At 62.0% G+C, this 19,256-nt stretch overlaps 1 protein-coding gene across 12 annotated transcripts in view; it reads right to left on the reverse strand.

The window, feature by feature from the left end:
* Positions 1–19,256, reverse strand: part of NTNG2 (netrin G2) — a 53,225-nt gene that overhangs the window by 2,780 nt on the left and 31,189 nt on the right. For 10 of the 12 annotated variants that reach the window (XM_037158567.2, XM_037158560.2, XM_037158562.2 and 7 more), the window contains 5 exons: positions 8,767–8,939; positions 7,000–7,026; positions 3,247–3,321; positions 1,881–1,982; positions 375–542 (listed from right to left, as the gene is read on the reverse strand). In XM_037158567.2, coding sequence (XP_037014462.2) covers positions 375–542; positions 1,881–1,982; positions 3,247–3,321; positions 7,000–7,026; positions 8,767–8,939 — 545 coding nt within the window. The remainder of the gene's footprint in view (positions 1–374; positions 543–1,880; positions 1,983–3,246; positions 3,322–6,999; positions 7,027–8,766; positions 8,940–19,256) is intronic. The other 2 variants (XM_037158570.2, XM_037158571.2) reach the window with 2 other exon arrangements.

A 19,256-nucleotide genomic window follows, 5' to 3' on the forward strand; every position in this document is an offset into this window, starting at 1 on the left:
CTGCCAGCAGAGGGCGCTCAAAGCCCTGCTCACAGACCCGGAGCTGGAGCTGGTGCGGAGGGGAATTGAATCCTGATGGGGCTGGTGAGTTCCTGCCTAATGGGGCAGGAGAGTCAAATGTCCAGGGACCGGGTGGGCTGGGATGAGGATGGCTTCCCTGAGACAAGAGCTAGGCTTTGACCCCAGCCAGTGGCCCAGAGGAACCAAACTGGGACCTGATTGACAGAGCAGATTTGAGGGCTTCTGTCTTTAAAGAGGCCAGTGGGGCGTGGGCCCTGGAATGGGAATTTCCACAGCCCCTCCCAGGGGTTCTGACCCAGGGGTGTTCAGACCTGCCCAGCACTGCTGGCCCAGCCCCGTCCCACCCGGCTCACCGATGCACACATTCTCGTCGTCCAACTCGGCGGAGCCGTTGCGGTAGAAGCCCAGGCGGCAGTGCTGGCAGTGCTGGCCTCGCGTGTTGTGTTTGCAGCTGACGCAGGTCACCACGTTGAGGAAGTCGATGTAGCTGCAGCGGTTGGAGTGGCCGTAGCACTCACAGTCTGGGCCGGCGTCGTGGGGAGACACAGTTTCAGGGGGTGCAGGGAGACTGCGCCCTCCTGCTGCCCCTTCCCCGTGTGTGCAGGGGAAGTGGGCCTGCAGGGTGTCAGCCGGTGGAAGGAGGCTGGGGGTAGAGTTGGGCCTGCTGGCTTGAGCCCGGCCTGCAAATGCCCACCCAGCCCCATGGCTGGGCTCCAGGGCAGTGGGCAGCACCGACCGGCGCACCAAGGTGAGGTGCTCTTAGCAGAGATGTTGGGAGATGTCAGGGTGATTAGGAACGATTCATGCAGGGGGTGGGGGAAATGGCCACCGGACTGTGTGCCGAGGGAGGGTGTTTGCCACCCCGCCCCTGGGGCTCACAGAAGGGTAGGTGCATGCATGAATGCTGGGCAGGATGGATGGAAATGGCCAGAAGCTTCCTCCCCCTGCTGCTTTGGAAGGTGTTTGGAAGGAACAACGCTACCTGCGGGACCCCCCTGATTAGCCTGAGCTGTTCTGCAAATTTGACTGACACCAGAGGGCCCTCCCACTTTGCCTCCCCCCAGCCTTAGAGTCCAGCGTGGGACTCCAACTGCAGGACCAGGCCGCTGTCTCCCCAGTCCTACATCCACTCCAGGCACAGGGCAAACCCTGTGACCGCCTGGGACAAGGCGCCACAGATTGGAGACGGATTCCACCCCTTCATAAAGGGGTGGGATTTGGTGAGGAGGGTCACCTTCCCTGACACAAGAATGGAGGACATTTCTTCGTGTCCTTCCAATGGGGCTCAACACCTCCTGGAATAAGAAAGCCAGTGCGGCTGCCCCTGAACAAGGGAGGGTGCAGGCCGCCCCTCTGAAGCACCCACTCAGTGCCTCCCTTCTGTGACGGGAGAGCGGGGAGGACCAGGTGTCAGGGGCTGAGGAGACCTCACAGAAACGAGCCTCTGAGATGGGTCCATGGGTCTCCTGGTCGTGCCCCTTTGCCTTGTCCCTCCAGGGACGAGAAGACCAGGCGTCCTCCAAGGGTCCCAAGGAGCAGTGTGGTGACCCCGTGTCCCAGATCTTGTTCAGTCCAGACCAGCCCCGGGCCACACCCCCCAGGGGAGCCGGGACTGGCTCTTTTGAGCAGCTGCTCTGCTCCGCCTGCTGTGCCTCTGACTCATGCCTGCTCCCAGCTCCCTTGGGGGGTGGGCGGTGGGGGGGGGGACTGGAGAGAAGACAGGCTCAGCTTCACCTTGACCCAGCTCCCCGGGAGGGTGTCTGAGCCCGGTGTCGGGCCTCCACCCTGCCTCAGTTCCTTCCAGTGGAGATGGGGTTGTTACTGGGGGAGGGCTGACCCTGCTGGGGCCTTCCTCTTACCTGGGGACTCTTCAGTAGGCATCACTTGAGGAGATTTGGGCCTGAGCTGGAAAGGTTTGGAGGTCTGGGCGGGGGTGGGGGTGGTGGTGAAGGTGCCAGCAGCTTAGAGAGATAAGAAACAAACTCTTCCGTCAGCCCCGGTCCAGCTGCCCGGGTGGGCTGTCTGGGCCCAGGGGAGACGTCCAAGGGGCCCTGGCAGCTCCGCCGCCTGCTCCGAGTTGAGGTGATCGAGCACATCCAGGAGCAGAACCAGCCTGCCTGTGGACCCCGCCTCAGAGAGCGTGGGCACTCCCAGCCGGGTGGACCCCCCACGGCCCTCACAGCACCCTGCTGAAGCCGGACAGTCTCGCAGGGTCGAAAACGTGGCTTCTCCTCTGCTCTCCTGTCCCCGCCCCCCAGACTCCCGTGAGCCTCACCTCCGAGTCTGCAGGAGGCAGTCAGGCCTTAGGCGTCCCTTCTCCTCCCGAAGCTTCTCCCTGCCCCAGCCCCAGCCAGGCCGGTTCCCCACTGGCACACGTTTCAGGGCACAGCCTGTCCAGGACCCACCCCCCGTGTTGGGGCGAGCCTGCCATGTCCCAGCCAGTGCAGGGCAGGGAAGCGATGGCTCCAGCCCCCTCTAACTGTCAGCTTCTGGGAACCAACTGCAGACCCTCCCTCACAGATTCTGGTTCCTGCTCCGTAACATCCTGCCAGCAGAGGGCGCTCAAAGCCCCATTCACGGCCCAGCGTTGGCCCTGGAACGGATGTGGAGGGGAACTGAATTGGGGCAGGGGAAGTCGGCGTTCCTGCCTACCAGGGCATTAGAGTCTAATGTCCAGGGAACAGGTGGGCTGGGAGAAGGGTGGCTCCCCTTCTTGGCGACTCGGGCAGGTCCACGTGCCCCCTGTGCACGCCCATCTGTGGCTGCAAAGGAGCCCGTGCACACCTCCTCCCCTGCAGTCAGGGCACGAGGCTCTGGGCCTGCCGCTGCCTCAGCCCTCCTTCATCCAACACACCTTCCCTTGCTGGGTGGGCCGCTCTCGGCCATGCCACTGAGAAGCCTTTGCCCGCTGGGCCTGCCGCCCAGACAGGCTGGGACGCACTTCTCCTGTTATCTCCCGGTTGTGCTCGTGGTCCCCACTGCAGGAAGCCCTGACACAGCGCTCCATCACACCTGCACTTGGCTCCCCGGCACCTTGGGGGATGTGTGATTAAAAGGTTTGGTGATGCCACTGACCCTAAGCAGGTGAGAGGTAGGTGGGGGTCAAGCAGAGCACCAAGGCCCCGTCCTCACTCCCCTGAGGCCCCCACCCCAGGTCCCCACCATGTACACCTGCTATTTTCACTAAGGGGGAGGGGCCTATGGGTCTAAGATTTCCCCCCATACCTTGTGTACTTGAGGACCCCTGGGGCCAGGGGGGTCTCTCCCCTGGGGGGGCTGCCGTCCACGGCCTGATCCACTCTTGGGGGAAAGAAGAGAAGACAGCAAGTCACGCAAGAGGATGGGGCTGGGGGTGTCCTGGGGACAGTCTGCCCCACAGGTCCCTTATCCGATACAACACTGTAGGAAGCAGCTTTCTGCACCTGCCCGAGAGAACGAGGCCCAGCTCCGCGAGAGGGGCGGCATCTGCACTGCTGCAGCCTGCGGCGGGCTGAAACCTGGCCGGCAGGCACCCTGTCTGCAGCGGGACCCCTGATTCGGGAACTCTTCTGCCCTGCCTGTGTGGTCCCGTCCCCACTGAAGGGCAGAGTGACACCGAGTCCCACACCTGGGCCCAGACCTCTCGTGCTGGTCTCTGGCTGGTGGCTGTTCAGGCCAAGACATCAAAGGTGTGCAGAAGGGCCTTCGAAGGCTTCCTGTCCGACCCAGTGCAAGGACACATGCCCTCCGGCATCTGGCCTGCCTCTCCGGCCACCACCTTTCCTCTGAACCCTGGTTTGGGCCCACTCTCACCAGGGACCCCTGTGTAAGTCAACCCCCAAATGCCACAGTGCCATCTCCAAGACCAAGTGGACGGACACACAGCCGGGGAGGCAGCAGCTGACCCAGTCAGGGCGTGGCTCGGCGTAGAGAAAGAAAAAGAAGATCTACCAGCTAAAAAGTGCAGGAGACCCTCCAGCTGGGAGCCGGTGGCCTTTGGACGCTACACTGACATCACCTCGGTGTCCAGTGAGGAGCCGAGGGAGCGGCCACCATTGGCAGGGGCTTCGTTAGAGGCGCAGAAAACCTGTGCCAAGGCTTCTGGCTGTGGCGCATCTCCCACCCCCTCCTGGGGGCGAGGATTAGTGGTCGGAGGTGGCCTTTTCCACCAGGTGGCCCCGCCCTTCAGACAGCTTGACATTGGCAGGAAGGAGAAACATCTGGGCCAGCAGTTCCCGGGCCAGCTGGACTCTGGCCAAAGAGCCCAAAGCACCTGCCGGGAGGTGCCTGGAGAGACTCAGGCCCTTTCCAGGGACGGGGATCTGAGGGCTGGGAAGGCCCCGCGGGGCTCTCCAGGGACAGACTCAGGTGCACTGGGAGAGCGTTCTCGCAGGGGCCGGTGTCCCGTGCCAAGAGCAGATGGAGGCCCCGTCTGTTCCCTGGGAGTCGGGAGCTGGGCGAGCCCGGGCGTTGAGATGGCACCGCCTCACGGCGTTCCTGCCCCCACACCAGCTTGGGGCAGGGGCGCTGGGCTAGGAGTGGCAGGACCCCCAGCGGCCGCGAGCCACGCCCAGAGTTCAGTTCTGCCCAGGCGCCCCTTTCACTTCTCCGACAGCTTCACTGAGGTGCCTTTTCACACCTTCAGCCCAGCCGCCCCTTCCTGGGCCTGAACGCCTGCTCCTGGGTAGGGGCGGGGGGTGGGAAACAGCAGCCCCCACCTGGCAGAGCTGTGAGTTGGGGTGGGGGTGTCACCCCGCCCTTGTGGCACCTGCCTTCCTTAGCGGGGTCCAGTACAACCGGGGCCCGGGCACGGGCGTCCGCTGCTCGGGAGCAGTGATGACCCCTGGACGGGGCACCTGAGGTCACCTCTCCCCCCCGAGGCCCCAGCGCGGGGCTCAGGCCGCACAGCTGACCGCGCCTCACTGGACATCCAGTGCGGAGGAGGGGCCCCTCCTTCCGCCAAGTCCAAGTCCAGGCCTCCCCGACGCCTCAGCTCACAGCCCTGGCCTCTCCCCTGAGCATCCCGCCCTGAGCTGTGCCCGCAGCCTTGCACCGCAGCAGAGGCAGCCCAGAAAACAGAGTCCGGGGCCCTCGGCAGGTGCACAACAGCACCCAGCCCCCCACCCGGATGGACCACAGGCAACGGCAGACACAGCACCCACCCGGACCAGCTTTGTTCCAGTCTGCCCCACGCCGGGATTCCCAGACCACCCCCACCCCACCGTCCTCTTCCTCGCAGACGACTGCAGGGCCACAAGGGCCCCCCCAACCCTCTACCCTCCTGGCTGGCCCTGCCTCCCACCAGTGCCTGCCCCGGAAGAGGGCGAAGGAAGAGAGAGCTTCGGTATGCCTGCTGCCCCAGGTCCCTGCGGGGAGCAGTCTGGGGAGACCCCAGGTGGGACCAGAGGGCCCCCCAGAACCCCACACTTCGAGCACAGGCCAGTCCCGCTCTAGAGGAAGTGAGGCCCAGACAGCGTGTCTGCCATTCTGTGTGAGGGTGGGCCCCAGGGGGGGCCGCTCTGGTTGACGTGAGCAGGAAGCCGGGCCCGGCCTGACCCGAGGTGCCCTGCAGCCGTATTCCAAACACCTGGCACGGGGCCCGTCTGCCCCGCCTTCTGGGCCACTGCTGGGCCGGGCTGCTGAGGGGCCAGGGCAGAGCAGGGTGTGGAGCAGCCCACGGGGGCCACGCTGAAGCCAGAGTCCCGCGGGAGACAGGCGCTGACTTTGGGTGAACTGCATGTGGCCTTGCTGCCACGGGCCCCTCCTTCTAGGGCCCCCTGTCGTCCTGGCCATGCCGGTTTGGGCGTCTTTCCGAGCGGTGCCTGGTGGCCGGGGGGTGTGGCGTAGAGAGGTAGATGACTCCAGGGGCTTGAAGGGGGCCCTGAACCCCTGGTTGGGGCCCAGACGGCCTGGAGGCCCCTTGGCCACACACTCCGGTGGCCGTAGGGCCCCAGCTTCTCTAACGGCCAGGCCCGCCCTCCCCCACCACATCATGTCACGCCACAGCGAGAGGCAGGGGCCGGGCAGGGACTGGGAGAGGTGGGGCATCTGGGCTGTGCCTGGGCCCCCACCTGTGGGCAGTGGGGCTGCTGGGGCCATGGGGGCCGGAGCAGTGGATACGATGGGGACAGGAGTGGCCGGGTCCCCCCTCATGGCCACAGCGCCCATGAGGGGTTTGGGGGATGGGGTCTTCCTGGGACCTGCTGCTGCTTGGTGGCAGAGGGTGGGGGTCACGGGCCAGCCCAGAGAAGAGCTCAGGGTCCCACTGAGTGGGCCCGAGTCCCCTCCAGATCCAGCCTCCTTGGGCACCCTCTTCCACTGGTGTCCCAGCAGGAGCCACCAGGGCAGGTATGGTCCCACAGAGCCCTGGCGGAGGGAGGCCACGCTCCCCAAATGCGCTTCTGAGCCTGCGTGACCCTGGCAGGCGCTCCCAGAGCAGATGGCCACGCCCACTGCGGTGCCAGGGTTAAATGAGATCCTGCGACCGCCCAGTGGGCCTACACCAGACTCGGAGCAGGTGAGACAGGGTGTACGGTGTCTGCCGGGCACCCGCGCCCACCCTCCCTTGGCTTCCTCCACAAGCTCTCGGGACACCCGTGTCCCTGCTGCGGGTGGCCTGCCTGCTCTGGTCGCCTGAGGCCCCGGTTCACACTGGTCTGGTGGGGAAGGCAGGGACCCCCACTCTCGCCTGGCCAGAGGTGCGGCCAGGATCCACCCAGAAGTCACAGAGACCTTTCCAAAGCAGCACTAACCAAGAGGCTTGAGGGAGAGACAGTGGCGGGTGGGGGTGGCCCCAGGGCCAGCGAAAGGGGACGGGAAGGAGCGGCCAGAGGTGAGGGTGCACAAGGCAAAACTGGGGGGAGCGGGGTGGCCTGAGTGCCCAGCAGGGCCAGGGACCCCCTGCTTTTGTCTCTTGCTCTTTCCAGGACATGCAAAGAGGCTCAAGCATTGGGGGTCCCCATCACTGTCCCCAGGGTGGGGACCCAGGTGGGTACTTACTGCCAACAGCGGAACCTGCAGCAGCACCTGTGGGGAGAGAAGCGTCACAGTGTGGTAGCTGGAGAAGCAAGGACCCAGGCCTTTTCTTCCCTGCTGGGGGGTGGGGGCGGGGCCCGGGGAGGAAGCTTACAGTCCCCACCATCGTGAGCCCCCACTTTGCAAGGACCAAGATATGTATTGCTGCCGCACTCAGCCCATTTTGCAGACAGAGACACTGAGTCTCAGAGCCTTGACTCATCCCATCAGGGCACATGCTCAGAAGGGCCACACACTCTGCTGGGGGTGCGCATGCACCTGTCTTATTAAACACAGGACGAGGAGGCTTGGAGAGAGTAGGCAGGAGGCTGTTCTGGGGGGCAAAGGAATGTCTGAGAACACGAATGTCATGGCGGGGCAAGGAGCATGTCCCAAGCCACAGGGACAGAAAGATCCAAGCCAAAGAGACACTTGGGGAGGGGAGGGCATTTGGATTCAGAGTGGGGGTGGGAAGGGGCACGAGGTGTGTGGGGTGAATGGCCCCAAAGGCCTTTGGAAGGGAACGTGGCTAGTCAAGGTTTTACTCTGTGGTCACTGGGTACAGGGCACCCAAGGTTCTGGAGCCTGGAGCCCTCAGGTGAGGAAAGGCCTGTGTTTGCAGAGGGGAGGGTGGAGGGGGGCCCTGTGGGAGGAGGTGGAGGTGGGGCTGTAGTTGAGGACTCAGCCCCCCGGGTGTCGGGGACTCTGGCTGAGATGGGGACCTGAGGGGGCTTGTTTCAGTCTGTGTCTCGGGGCTTTTCTCCTGGCTGTCTCAGCAAAGGTGGGGACCCGGTGAGAAAGCTTTTGGCTGAGGGTGTGGAGAGTGCCGGCCCCACCCTGCCCCTGGAGACCCTGGGGAAGAGGGGAGCAGGAGCAGCACCCCAAACAAGGAAGCTTCTGATGCCTGCATAGGGTCGGGGGGAGGAGAGGTGTGAGGGCCAAGGCCGGGCCTGGCTTTAGTTCTGGGTGTGACCCACACACCCAGAGTCTTGGGCTGAGTCTTGGTCTGTGGGGGTCTGGAGATGCTGGAGGACCCTTCTGGAAGGAGAATGGGAGGCAGGGAGGAGGCAGGGAGGAGAGGGGGAGGCCACAGGACAGGCAAACGCCAGGGAGGTAGCCAGTCAGAGGGAGTGGCAGGGGCTGGAGCAAGGGCTCAGGGGGTGGTTCAGGCAGCAAGGGGGGGGGGACACCCGGGAGGAGGGTGCCTTGGGGACCGGGGTGTCTGCACCCTTGAAGGCCACCTGTGCTGGCACACCTGGCAAGACCCCTCCCACCCAGGACACGCCTCACGGTAGGGCTCTCAGCTTCGATCAGCCCAAAGTCACCCAAATCTTTCACAGGAGGGTCGGAGGGGCTCCTGCAATGTGCCCAGAAGGGCGGGTGGTCATCCAGGTGCCAGAGGCCACTGCCCCAGCCTGGCTTTGGAACCAAGTGTGGTGAAACCCGGGAGGGCGCCGAGGGCGCTGGGCCTCAGTTTGTCTGTCTGGAGAGTGGGGTGACAATGATGCCCCCAGCAGGGCTGCTGCGGGGCTGAGTGGGAAGCTGGGCTGAGCACAGCCTCTGTTGAAATGCCGGACCAAGGTCAGGCACCGGTGACGCCACTCGGGGCGGGGGAAGAGCTCCACCCAGGTCAGCCCGGGCCTTCTGCCCTGCAGCTTAGGGCTGCCGTGAACTCCTGGAGCCGCGGGGCAGGGAGACCACCGCCTTGCGGGCTGGAGGTTGGGGCACAGGGCCCTGGCCGGCCGTACGTACAGGCGTTGGGAGAGCCGTGGGGCAGCGGCAGGTAGGAGCCGGCCCGCCAGGACCGGGTGCGGAAGTTCTTGCGGCAGCGGCCGCAGTCGGGGCCCGTGGTGTTGTGCTCACACTCGCACTGCAGGCTGCCCTCGCGCACGGAGCACAGGTTGGCGTGCAGGTTGCACTTGCACCTGCGGGGACACGGGCAGAGAGTCAGCGAGCCCGGGTGCGGGGGCCGTCGGGCTGGCCCCGCGGGGACCCGACAGACCCCAGTCCAGCCTGCCGGGTCCTCTGTCAGGACACACACGGCCCCAGTCCCCTCCCGCGCAGGGACCGCCACTTCCGTCCTTGCCCAGATGGAGGCTGCCCTGGACCCAGCTGCTGGCCTGTCTTTGATCAGGGGTTCAAGGGCTCACTGCGTCTCTGTTGGGGCGGGTGCCAGGTGCCCTTGTCCCAGAGGCTGTCTTTGCAGGGGCCCAGCTTCCGACTCTGCGCGGGGCGGAGGTGGGTGACAGGGAGCAGGAGCGCTCCACAGTCCTGGACCGACCCGGCCCCAGGACTTAGGTAGCCTCTGGGTTACCACTTCCACTGGCAACTGCGGCCACACACACACCCTTGAGGGCGGAGAGAAAAATGGCCCGACTCCCAAAGTCCTGCCAGCTCATCCACACGTGGATGATTCGTTCACTCCAGTATGTACAGGCGCCTCGTCGTTCTGAAAACCGGTAATGAAGGGGAAGGACGGAGGCCCTGTCTTGCTTGTCTCTCACACACAGCACCTCTGGGCGACCCACAGACAACGGGGGTGTCTCGTCTGTAGAAACATCCCAGCAAACAATTGGAGAAGGAATGACAGAATCAGAAGGTTGCCGGGGAGCAGCCCCACCGGATGAAAGGCCCAGTGCTCTGGGTCCCAACAGCCTGGCACATCACAGAGAGACAACCAGAGGGACGTTTCCAGACAGAAAGGATGACACACTCAGCCCCGAAGCATCTCATCAAAACAAACTGGACTTGAATCAGATCAAGCCTCCGGATCCAGCGAAGAATGTACGGATGTGGGACAGAGACACGTGCTAACCAACACCAGGGGGTGCAACCAGCAAAGTCCAGATGGGGGCTGGGGCGGGAGGGGAGCGCTGAAGGGCCGCCCAGGCCTCTGAGCAGGCAAACTGTAGAGGCTGACCTGGACGGAGGAGGGCCCAGGCGGAGAGGAGCCGCGAAGGCAGACCGCCAGCATGGGCTGCAGACCTCACCTGGACCTTCATCCACGCAGCCTCCAAACTCAAACGAACAGAGCGTGTCTTCCTGAGGCTGCTGGAAATTTGAACTGACTGCACTTGAACTAAACGAACGTGCGTTGGTGCGACGATGGTCCTGAGGTTGTGGTTTTAGAGATTCCCATCGAAACATGGGCGGGCGAATACCGCTGTCGGGGGTTTGCTTCAGAACGGCAGAAAGGGCGAACCCGGGCAGGGGCGGGACAGCCGCGAGTTGGTAATGGCCGGGCTCCCCGTGGCATTTCCTACTTCCGTGGGCATGTTGGAACTCTTCCACAGTAACAAGTTAAAGACAGACAAGGCTCTATATTCTGACACGGGAACGTGTCCAAGATATATTTCAATATTAGTAAAAAGCAAATTGCAGAACATGTTTAACAGAATCCCGTTTTATTAAATTATGCAAAGAAAAACAATTCTAGGGCACCTGTCACGCGCCAGGCTCCGAGCGGGGACAGTGGGTATAAAGCAGATGGGGTCTCTACTCTGATGAAGTGTGGGGTGCAGCAGGGAGATACCTCAAGAATCAGTGGGGGGGTCGGCGGATGAGCAGGTGGAGCGGTTCCGTATGACACCCTCATGATGGATACATGACATCAGACATGTGGCCAAACCCACAGAACTACAACACCGAGAGGAAAGCCCGTTAATAATGTATCTGCGTGGGTTCATCCGCCGTCACAACTGCACCAACTAACGCCGGAGGTTAACCAGAGGAGGCCATGCAGGAGGAGCAAGGGCATCGGGGACTTTCTCTGCAATCTACCCAATTTTCTACTCACCAAAAACCTAAAGATTACTAAAGACTCTCAACTTAACAGCAGCAATCAAGCAGATCACTAATGAATGCCGACGTTATTGGGAGGAGCCGGAACCGGGGGCCTGACTGTCACATGTGAGCAGGCGGCACCCGGAAGAGTAGCTTCAAGCCAAGACCTGAAGGAGGACCAAGTGTTACTCAGGTGAGGAGGGGAGAACCTTCCAGAAGGAGGACAACCCGAGGGCTGAGAAAAGCGCTCAAGTCCCAGGTCCAGTGATGGACCCAGCTTCCCTTCCAGCCCCAGCCCACCCTGTCGCAGCGTGACCCCTGAGACGGAGTGAAGCAGGGACACGTGGCAAAGCCAGGCCCCCGTTTCCCTGGAGCTCTGACTCCGGTCACACGTGCAGAGGCAAAAGCGGTTCCCTGGCTGCGGGTGCACAAGACACGCATGCAGCTCATCCCTGTAGTGCCACTTACTAATTATTGTCACTAGTTTTGCATGTGAGCCGTTGTAACCCTCCTTTTGCCCCATTTCCTGTACTGCGGGCCTCTGTGCCCAGCCCTGGGAAGGGCACAGAGGGGACAGGCAGGCACCTGCTGGCACTGGGGCGCTCCTTCCTGGGGACCCCAGGGGGGATCTGTGGCAGAGAAGGGTCCCGCGCTTAGCCCAGCAGCTGGCAGGTACGCTGCTCCCCAGTGCCTGCACTCCCGCCCCCGACCCCCGCAACAAACATGGCCTCACCAGCACGCGAAAGGCTGACACCCCACAGGGCGGAACCTGTCTGACTCCGTCTGACAAAGCTTTGTTTGCAAAGTGTATCTGACCTTGGAAGGTTTTAGGGTTTTTTTCCTCTTCTTGATTCCCCATCACTACCCCAGGGAGCTGGCCGAGAGGGACGCAGCCAGCCACTCCGTGGGGAAGCAGGAGTGTCTCCCTGCCTCCGGCCCCAGGGCGAGGCATTTTCAGACACCAGTTACGTGAAGGAAAGCCGGCCGTCCCGACCTCCGCGGGAACGCTGCCCTCGGTTGTTAAAAGTGTGCGGAAGCCCCCCTGCACCCGAGAAGCAGGGGTGTACAGGTGGGGAGAGGCTGCCCAAGGCCATGCTGTCGGCCACTCGTGACCCGACCCAGGCGTCCCTCCTGGACCTCCCACCAGCCTCATCTCCTGGAGGCTGCCTCAGCTTCCCCACCCTCCCTGGCAGGACCCGGGATGAGCACCGCCCTGCTGGGCAGGGCTGCCAGGAGGAGCCCCCACGGTGTGGGGGGAGCCCCACCAGACGGCAGAGAAACAGAACCCAGTCAGCGGTGGGGGGGGGGGGAGCTTCCTTCCCTTCCTGATTTTTGCAGGGGCTCTAGGGGGCGCTGCCTGTGTGCGGGTGAGTGGGATTTGTGCAGGGTCCTGACCTTTCGGGCCCCTGTGTATCTCTCTCTCCCGGTTCCAATATTGCTTGACTCTGGACCTTTGCACGTGCTGTTTCCTTGCCTGGAAAATGCTGCCAGGCTCCACCCCCCCCCCCTAAAGCTGACACCTAGGGGAGGTGCAGGGGCCAGGCCAAGCATCGCTTCTCCAGAGGCCTTTCACAGTCCCTCCTCCAATCAGATCCGCCACCACTGTGTGCTCCCTCCTCCCAGTGAGCGCGGGAACCAGTGTCTCCCAGGGGAATGTGCACGAGACCGCCCGGCGGATGCATGTGAACTGTACAACAGTCTGATGGTGGTCGTGGATCTCTTTCAAGTGACACGCTCCTCAAACTCGGGGTATTATTACGTAGGTGAGGCCACAACATACAAGTATAGTGATGGAAGTAGATCATTAAACAAGTGAAAAACATGGGAACCCACGTGCAAAAGCACAAAGTTGGAATGCTGCCTCACGGCGGGACAGAAGTTGAGAGACTTCTCGGGTGTTTCAGAAAACCACAAAAGCAACAAGACGACCCCAGTGTGGGAGAAGAATTTTGCACTCTGTGTCTCTGGTAAGATTTCTCTCTATCCATGAATATGACTTCTTCGTGTGAATGGACGATGAACTCTTACAACTCAATCGTAAAAAGACAGATCGCTCAGTTTTTATCAGTGGGCGAAGAATCTGAATAGACAGTTCTCCAGAGAAGGTGCACAAACGGGCAACAAAAGACGTTTGTAACCTCTAACCTGAGGGAGCAGGAAGCCGACCCGGCCTTGGCCGCACAGGGCCCGCCTCACTCCCGCGGCCGCTGTCCCCGAAGACACAGGGAAAGCAGAGCGCTGGGGCGGACGCGGAGAAATCGGCGGTCGGACGGTGCGGACCCATCGGAAAGCAATCCACCGGGTCCTCCGAAGGGGAAACAGAATTTCCATAGATCAGCGATTCCGCCCCTGGCTGTCCCCCCAGGAGAAGTGGAAACACACGTCCACACAAACCTTGAACTTGCACACTCACACCCGCGTCCCATGTGGCAGCCAAAAGGTGGAAGCAACGCAAATGTCTGTGAACAAAAAAGCAAAACGGTGCTTATTCGTGCCGTGGAATATTACTGAGCCATGAAAAGGGTCGAAGAACCGATACTCGCTGGGACTGGACCCACCTCGAACACGCCATGCCGAGTGACGGGAGCCAGACCCGGAGGCCCCATGACGTGTCATTCTAGTCACAGAAGATGTCCGGAAGAGGCAAAGCCACAGGGACAGCAGGCGTTTCAGTGGCTGGGGGAGGGGAGACCGAGGGTGCCAGCCCAGGGCAGTGGGCTTCTCTTCAGGGTGATGAAAACATTTTATCATTGAACGTGGCGAATACGCCGGAAGCCATCGAGTGTGTGCATAAAATGTGTGTGTCATTGGGGCAGGAATTCTGTCTTAGCCACAGCGTTTGCTAAACACACACACACACACACACACACACACCCCGGTGGGAAAGGGTGGGGGGCTGCCTGGGTGACCGGGCCTGGGGGATGGCTTCATTGCAACGTCTCTCCTGGCGCCGTTCGTGTGAGCCCATCACACTGTGCCTCAGACAGAGGCTGCGGGCGAGGAGCCGACCCCGGGCGCCGTCCTGGGACCGCCCACGAGCGGACACCCGGCCCTCCACCACAGTCCTGGGGAGACACACGGCCAGGAGCTTCCTCTTCCAGACCAGAAAAGGGGCACAGAGACGGTAAGTAAGTTGCCCACGACCACACAGCGGGTGAACCCCACTCTAGGAAGGGTCTCAAGCAGGCCTCTGGGCAGCAGCTCAGAAGTCTCCGGGGCTGGTTCTCAGACGGAGTTCAGCTCAGAGACACCCAGCCAGCCCACACGCCCCCAAATACAGGCGTGGCCTTCCCCCTCCTTGGGCTGCCAGCCTCTTAGGGTTTCTTTTCGGGGGCCCCGGGGAGGGGGAGCACATTGTTTATCGGGCGCTCCTGTGTGAGCAGGTGCCGTCCAGTGCGCAAGGGCGGGAGCACCTCCCGTTCCACAGGCGAGGGCGCAGGATTCTCGGCCTGGTCTCTGACTGGAGGAGGTGGGATTTGAACTCAGGGATGTCGGGCGCTGGAGTGGGACCTCATGGCCACTTTCTCACCCCTAGTGCTCACCTTCTCTGGATTCCACATGGGTGGTGAAGACCAGGGTGGAGGCGCTGAAGCAGACCCTCCCCACGCCCACCACCCACGCCACGGCCCTGCTCCCCAATTCCAGGGCCCAGCCTTGGTCAGGAAGTGCAGCCGCGCAGGGAAGAGCCCCCACTCCGACCCTCGCGCCCAGCGCCGGCTTCTGCTCCCGTCCAGACTCCCGGCCGCGCCTGCAGCCCAAACCTTCCCCCTGCATCCGTGGGATCAATTTTCCCAAGGAATCGCTTTCTGAATTTGACCTTCGAGAACCATCAATCTCACGAGAAAACCGTCAGCTGCCCGCCTGCCCCCGCGACACAGCACTTTTTGGCTCATCCATCAGGAAGCATTATTTAATAATGAACAGAGGGACAGCGCAAGGCCGGCCAGCCCACAGGCCTGCTGTCCCCTCCCCACCTCCCACGCCTTTAACTCTTTGGATGGTCTCTCTGGGGGGCGGGGCGGGCAGAGAGAGAGAGAGAGGGAGGGAGAGAGAGGTGGATGCTGAGTCAGCAGCCAGGTCCGCGCCGGGTCCTGCTGCAGATTTGCCGGGTGACCTTGAGCATGCCACTTCGGGTCTCAGACCTTCGTGGCACCCTGTGGCTCGCCACGTTTGCTCAGAAGCTCCTTCCCGAGTCTGCGCCAGTTGGCGTCTCGGCTGGCCCAGGGCAGTGTGCGGTGGCCGGGACCGGGGCTCGGGGCTGTTGTCTCCTGCTCTGTAAAACGGGACTGGGCTGTCCCCACGTGGCAGGGCTGTCCCCGAGGAGGGCCTGGCTCAGGGCCTGGCGCGCAGACGGCTCTCCCAACACGCCGGCTCTTACTCTCAGCTATTTGCTGTTGCCGATGGCCAGCAAGTGAGAATGGGCGGCCTTACCCTGCAGCCCCCACGCGCTCAGGCTCAAGGGACGGGTCCCCTCGTGCCCCGACCTCTCTCAGCAGCCAGCAGGGCCCAGAGCAGACGTGACTGACCTGTTCTTCAGGCCCCTGGGATGCCCACACTCACGTCCCCATCTCTGAGTCACCCCTGCTGTCATTGTGGTCGCCAGACTCAGCAAAGAAAAATATAGGACACCTGGCTAAATTTGAGTTTCAGGTAAACAATCAATAATGTTTTTAGTACAGCCCTGGCTGGTGTGGCTCAGTGGATTGAGCACAGGCCTGTGAACCAACGGGTCGCTGGTTCGATTCCCAGTCGGGGGCACATGCCTGGGTTGCAGGCCAGGTCCCCACTATGGGACACATGAGAGGCAACCACACATTGATGTTTCTCTCCCTCTCTTTCTCCTTCCCTTCTCCTTTATTTATTTATTAAAATAATAAAATATTTTTAAATAATGTTTTTAGTATAAGTACTAAAAATGATTAATTCTTTATCTGAAATACAACATTAAACGCATCCTGCATTTCAACTGGCAGCCCCACCTGCCACCTGCTCGCCCACGTGGCTGAGTCCTGGCCCGCTGTGGCCCCTGACCTCTCTCAAGGCCTGCCGTGGGGGGCACCCACTGCCCCCAGGAAGCCGGCCCTGCTGCCTGCCCACCAGAGAGAGGCCACAGCCACTGGCTCCGGTAAGTTGTTCCTTGCTCTCAAACTGCCAAGTCCCTAACGAGCCCCGGGAGATCCCTGGGGTCTGGAGGAAGCGGCAGTCCTCAGCTCTGGGGGAATGAAGTCCCAGACACCCCCAAGTTCATGGGAAGCTCGGTCTGCCTCTGCCCAGGGACAATTGGCATGCTGACTTCACCCCATCCCATCCATCTGCCGGGCCCGGTAGGGTGCCCGACAGACACAGCACGGGGCCCAGGACAGTGGGGACACCAGCCAGCACCCGGCCGAGTGTGCTAGGCCCCGAGGGGAGGGGCAGGCGGTGCCCGGGAGCTGCTGGCGGGAGTGCCATCTGGACCTGGGCCGGGCCCCATCGCTCCGTGACAGTCGTGAGCTGGGCCCTCCCCTTGTCCCTGGGAGAGGAGCAGGGTGTTTGGAGAGACTCCCAGACAGCAGGGCGGGCAGGAGGAATGTAGGTCAACCCCTGGCTGCCGGAAAGAGTGATGTCATCGGCTCCTTGGGGGAAAACCAAGGAAGCAGGGAGTCTGGGGGAGCTGGAGATGGTGCCAGAGCTGGGCGGGGAGGAGGGGCTGCACTGGCTCCCCTCACAGGCCCCTGCCAGGACTCCAGAGCACTGACCGGGACCCCTCAGACATGGGGTGCACCAGTGGGCGCAGGGGAGAGCCCGGACCCTGGGGGTTCTGGGCAATGGAGGTGCCTGGTGCACCTCTGCCTGGTGACTTCCAGCTCATCAGTGGGACAGAGCAGGCCTCGGGTGTTAGAGGGAAGGGGGTGCAGGAGCGTGGAGAGTGAGCCCCGTCGAGGCCCGAGACCCGAGGATGGGGCGGCGAGAGCGGGGGCTGGGAGGGGGTTGCAGAGCACGAGGTCCGGGAGGCCTCCGTCGCCCGATGAGACCTGGCTTTCCGGGGTAATGCGGATGGATGCTGGCTGGCGCGCCTCCTGGAACGTAATTAGGCTGGCAATTGAGTTCATTGGCCAAATCAAATTTGGGCGGCTGCGAGAAGTCCTTTTCCATTAAGCTCTTTAACGTACATCGCTGTCTGCAGTCCACCGCTAAACCCTATTACCCATTACAAAGCCAGAGGCAGCTTCCCAGCGAACAGGAGCCGGGCCCAGGGAGGGGGGGCTGCTGGATCCTGGGGCTGAGGCCTGGGGGTGACCGGTGGGCACGAGCAGGTGAACTCACTGAAGCAAAATCATTCCTTTCCCTGTGGGAGGGGCCACTGCCCCGGAGGAAAGGGTCAGGCCCAGGTGGTGGGTGCAGGTGAGAGGCCAGGAAATGTGTGTGGGTGGCAGCTGGGCGTGGGCAGGAGCGGGCCCAGCGGAGGTTCCCTGCCCACCTCGCAGCGCCTGCGTCCTGGTCCCTCCCTTCCCTGGACAGAGTTGCCGGCAGCAAGATTCGTCCATTCCTGTAAGTGAGTTCGTCCGTTCGTGACCGAGAGCGAGTGGGTAAATCTACCAAGCGCGCAGCCTGCCCCCCTGGGCTCGGTGCCGGCCTTGCCGCCCCTGAGCGCCTGCCTTCTCGGAGCCTGGGGGTGGGGGCCAGGCCAGCTGTGTCCACGTGGCCACCAGAGCTAGGACAAGGCGGCCGGAGCACTCCTCTCCTTGAAAGCCAGAGAAGAGGACAGAGAGACAGAGCTGTTCTCTGAGCCAAGCCCTGGGGGACAAGGAGGTCCAGGGAGGCCTGGACTGTGTCCCCAAAGAAACAGCCCAGGCTGCCCGGGGAGGTGGGGGAAAGCCCAGGGTCCACGTGAGCAGAGTCACAGAGCGTAGACTTGATTCTGGAGTCGACTGGAAGCCACTGAAGGTCCCCATGCAGTAAAGTGACATGGCTGGGTTTGTGTTTGGGACAAAAACCCTCCACGTTGAAGGGGCAGGAGGCCAGCCACCCCCCAGCAAAACCCTGCTGCCCCAGGCCCCTCCTGGGGTGGGGTGGTCATGGGGGTCAGTGTTAGGAGCCTGCACAGGCTGCGAGACGGGGTGGGAGGGCTGGGGAGAAACCAGAGGGGGCACATTTCCCCCCAGAATGGGACCAGTCTCCCGGATCCCAGGAACCGAATGGGCCACGCCTGCAGGGGAGGAGCCTTGAGACTCCACAGGGTCAAGGCCCCAGCCGACTGAGGGCTCCTGCGTGCTTGTGGAAGTGGGGTCACGTGTGTGGCTGGGGCAGGGACCTGTGTGTGGCCCACAGGGGGCACATAGGAGGGGGGCTCTCTGAGTGCGATGGCGTTTGATGACGAACAGGTCGAACGGGACCCGCCCCAGTCTCCCTCAACAGAGGGGTAGAGCGTCCCTGCGGCTGTGTTTGCCCCGCCTCCTTCCCTGTCTGCCAGCCCCGTCCAGCCCCATCCAGCCCCGTCTGTCCTGCCCCCTTTGCCTCAATTCTGGCTCCTAAGGGCCTGCAAGTCACAGAGCTGGTGCTTGCAGGCGGGTGCAGGAGCCTGTTCCACCCCAGCGGCCAGAGGCCCTGCGCTGGGTCCTCCGGCCTATCTGCCTGGCTCCGTGCCCAATACACGGCGGTAACCCTCTGCCGAAGTCGCACGGACCACATCTCACGTTAAAATCAGCTTCTCTTTCCTGCACAGCCGCTGACTGAGGGAGGGGGCGGAGCCAGGAGACGAGGTCCAGAGATTCCAGGTGGCAGGGGAGGGTCCCAGCAAGTGATGCTCCGGGAAGTGGTGTGTTGGGGGGAGTCAATCCTGACTCCTTGGGAAGACTGGGTCGGCCACAAAGTCCATCACATTTCTCCCAACGCTGGCTCTAGTAGCGCTTAGTTGTCTTTAACGTCATTTGAAACAATTTTGTTAGATTGTATCGGGACAGCTGTCCTATCAGCCTGCATTTAAAAAAAACTTAATCAAAATTGGTAAATTTTTGTGCAGCTATTTTAATATTGAAGATGGAAGAAAATACTCAACATTTTTGGTGTATTGTGCTTCATTGTTTCAATAAAGGCAAAAACGCAACTGAAACGCAAAAAAAAAAAAAGATTCATGCAGTGTGTGGAGAAGGCGCTGTGACTGGTCGAACATGTCAAAAGCAGTTTGCCAAACTTCCCCTAGTGTTGACATTTTGGCCAAATAACTCTCTGCTGTGGGGCCGTCTCCTGCACCGGAAGGTGTTCCGGGGCAGCCCTGGCCTCCACCCACTAGGTGCCAATAGCGGGAGAGAGTCGATATAACTCAAAACATCCAAGTCAGTGAAGTGATTGGTGAAAGTAAAAAATGGGTCTCATTGTATGGAAAACACGTAATGGACTTCATGGCCCCCCCAATACCATGCACTCCCTGTCCTTGAGCCCCCGCTGTGCGTCAGGCCGGCACCCGTGGACATTCCTGG

Source organism: Artibeus jamaicensis, unplaced genomic scaffold, assembly GCF_021234435.1.
Source record: "Artibeus jamaicensis isolate MK-2021 breed Jamaican fruit bat unplaced genomic scaffold, CSHL_Jam_final contig_471, whole genome shotgun sequence".
Lineage (NCBI taxonomy): Eukaryota > Metazoa > Chordata > Mammalia > Chiroptera > Phyllostomidae > Artibeus > Artibeus jamaicensis.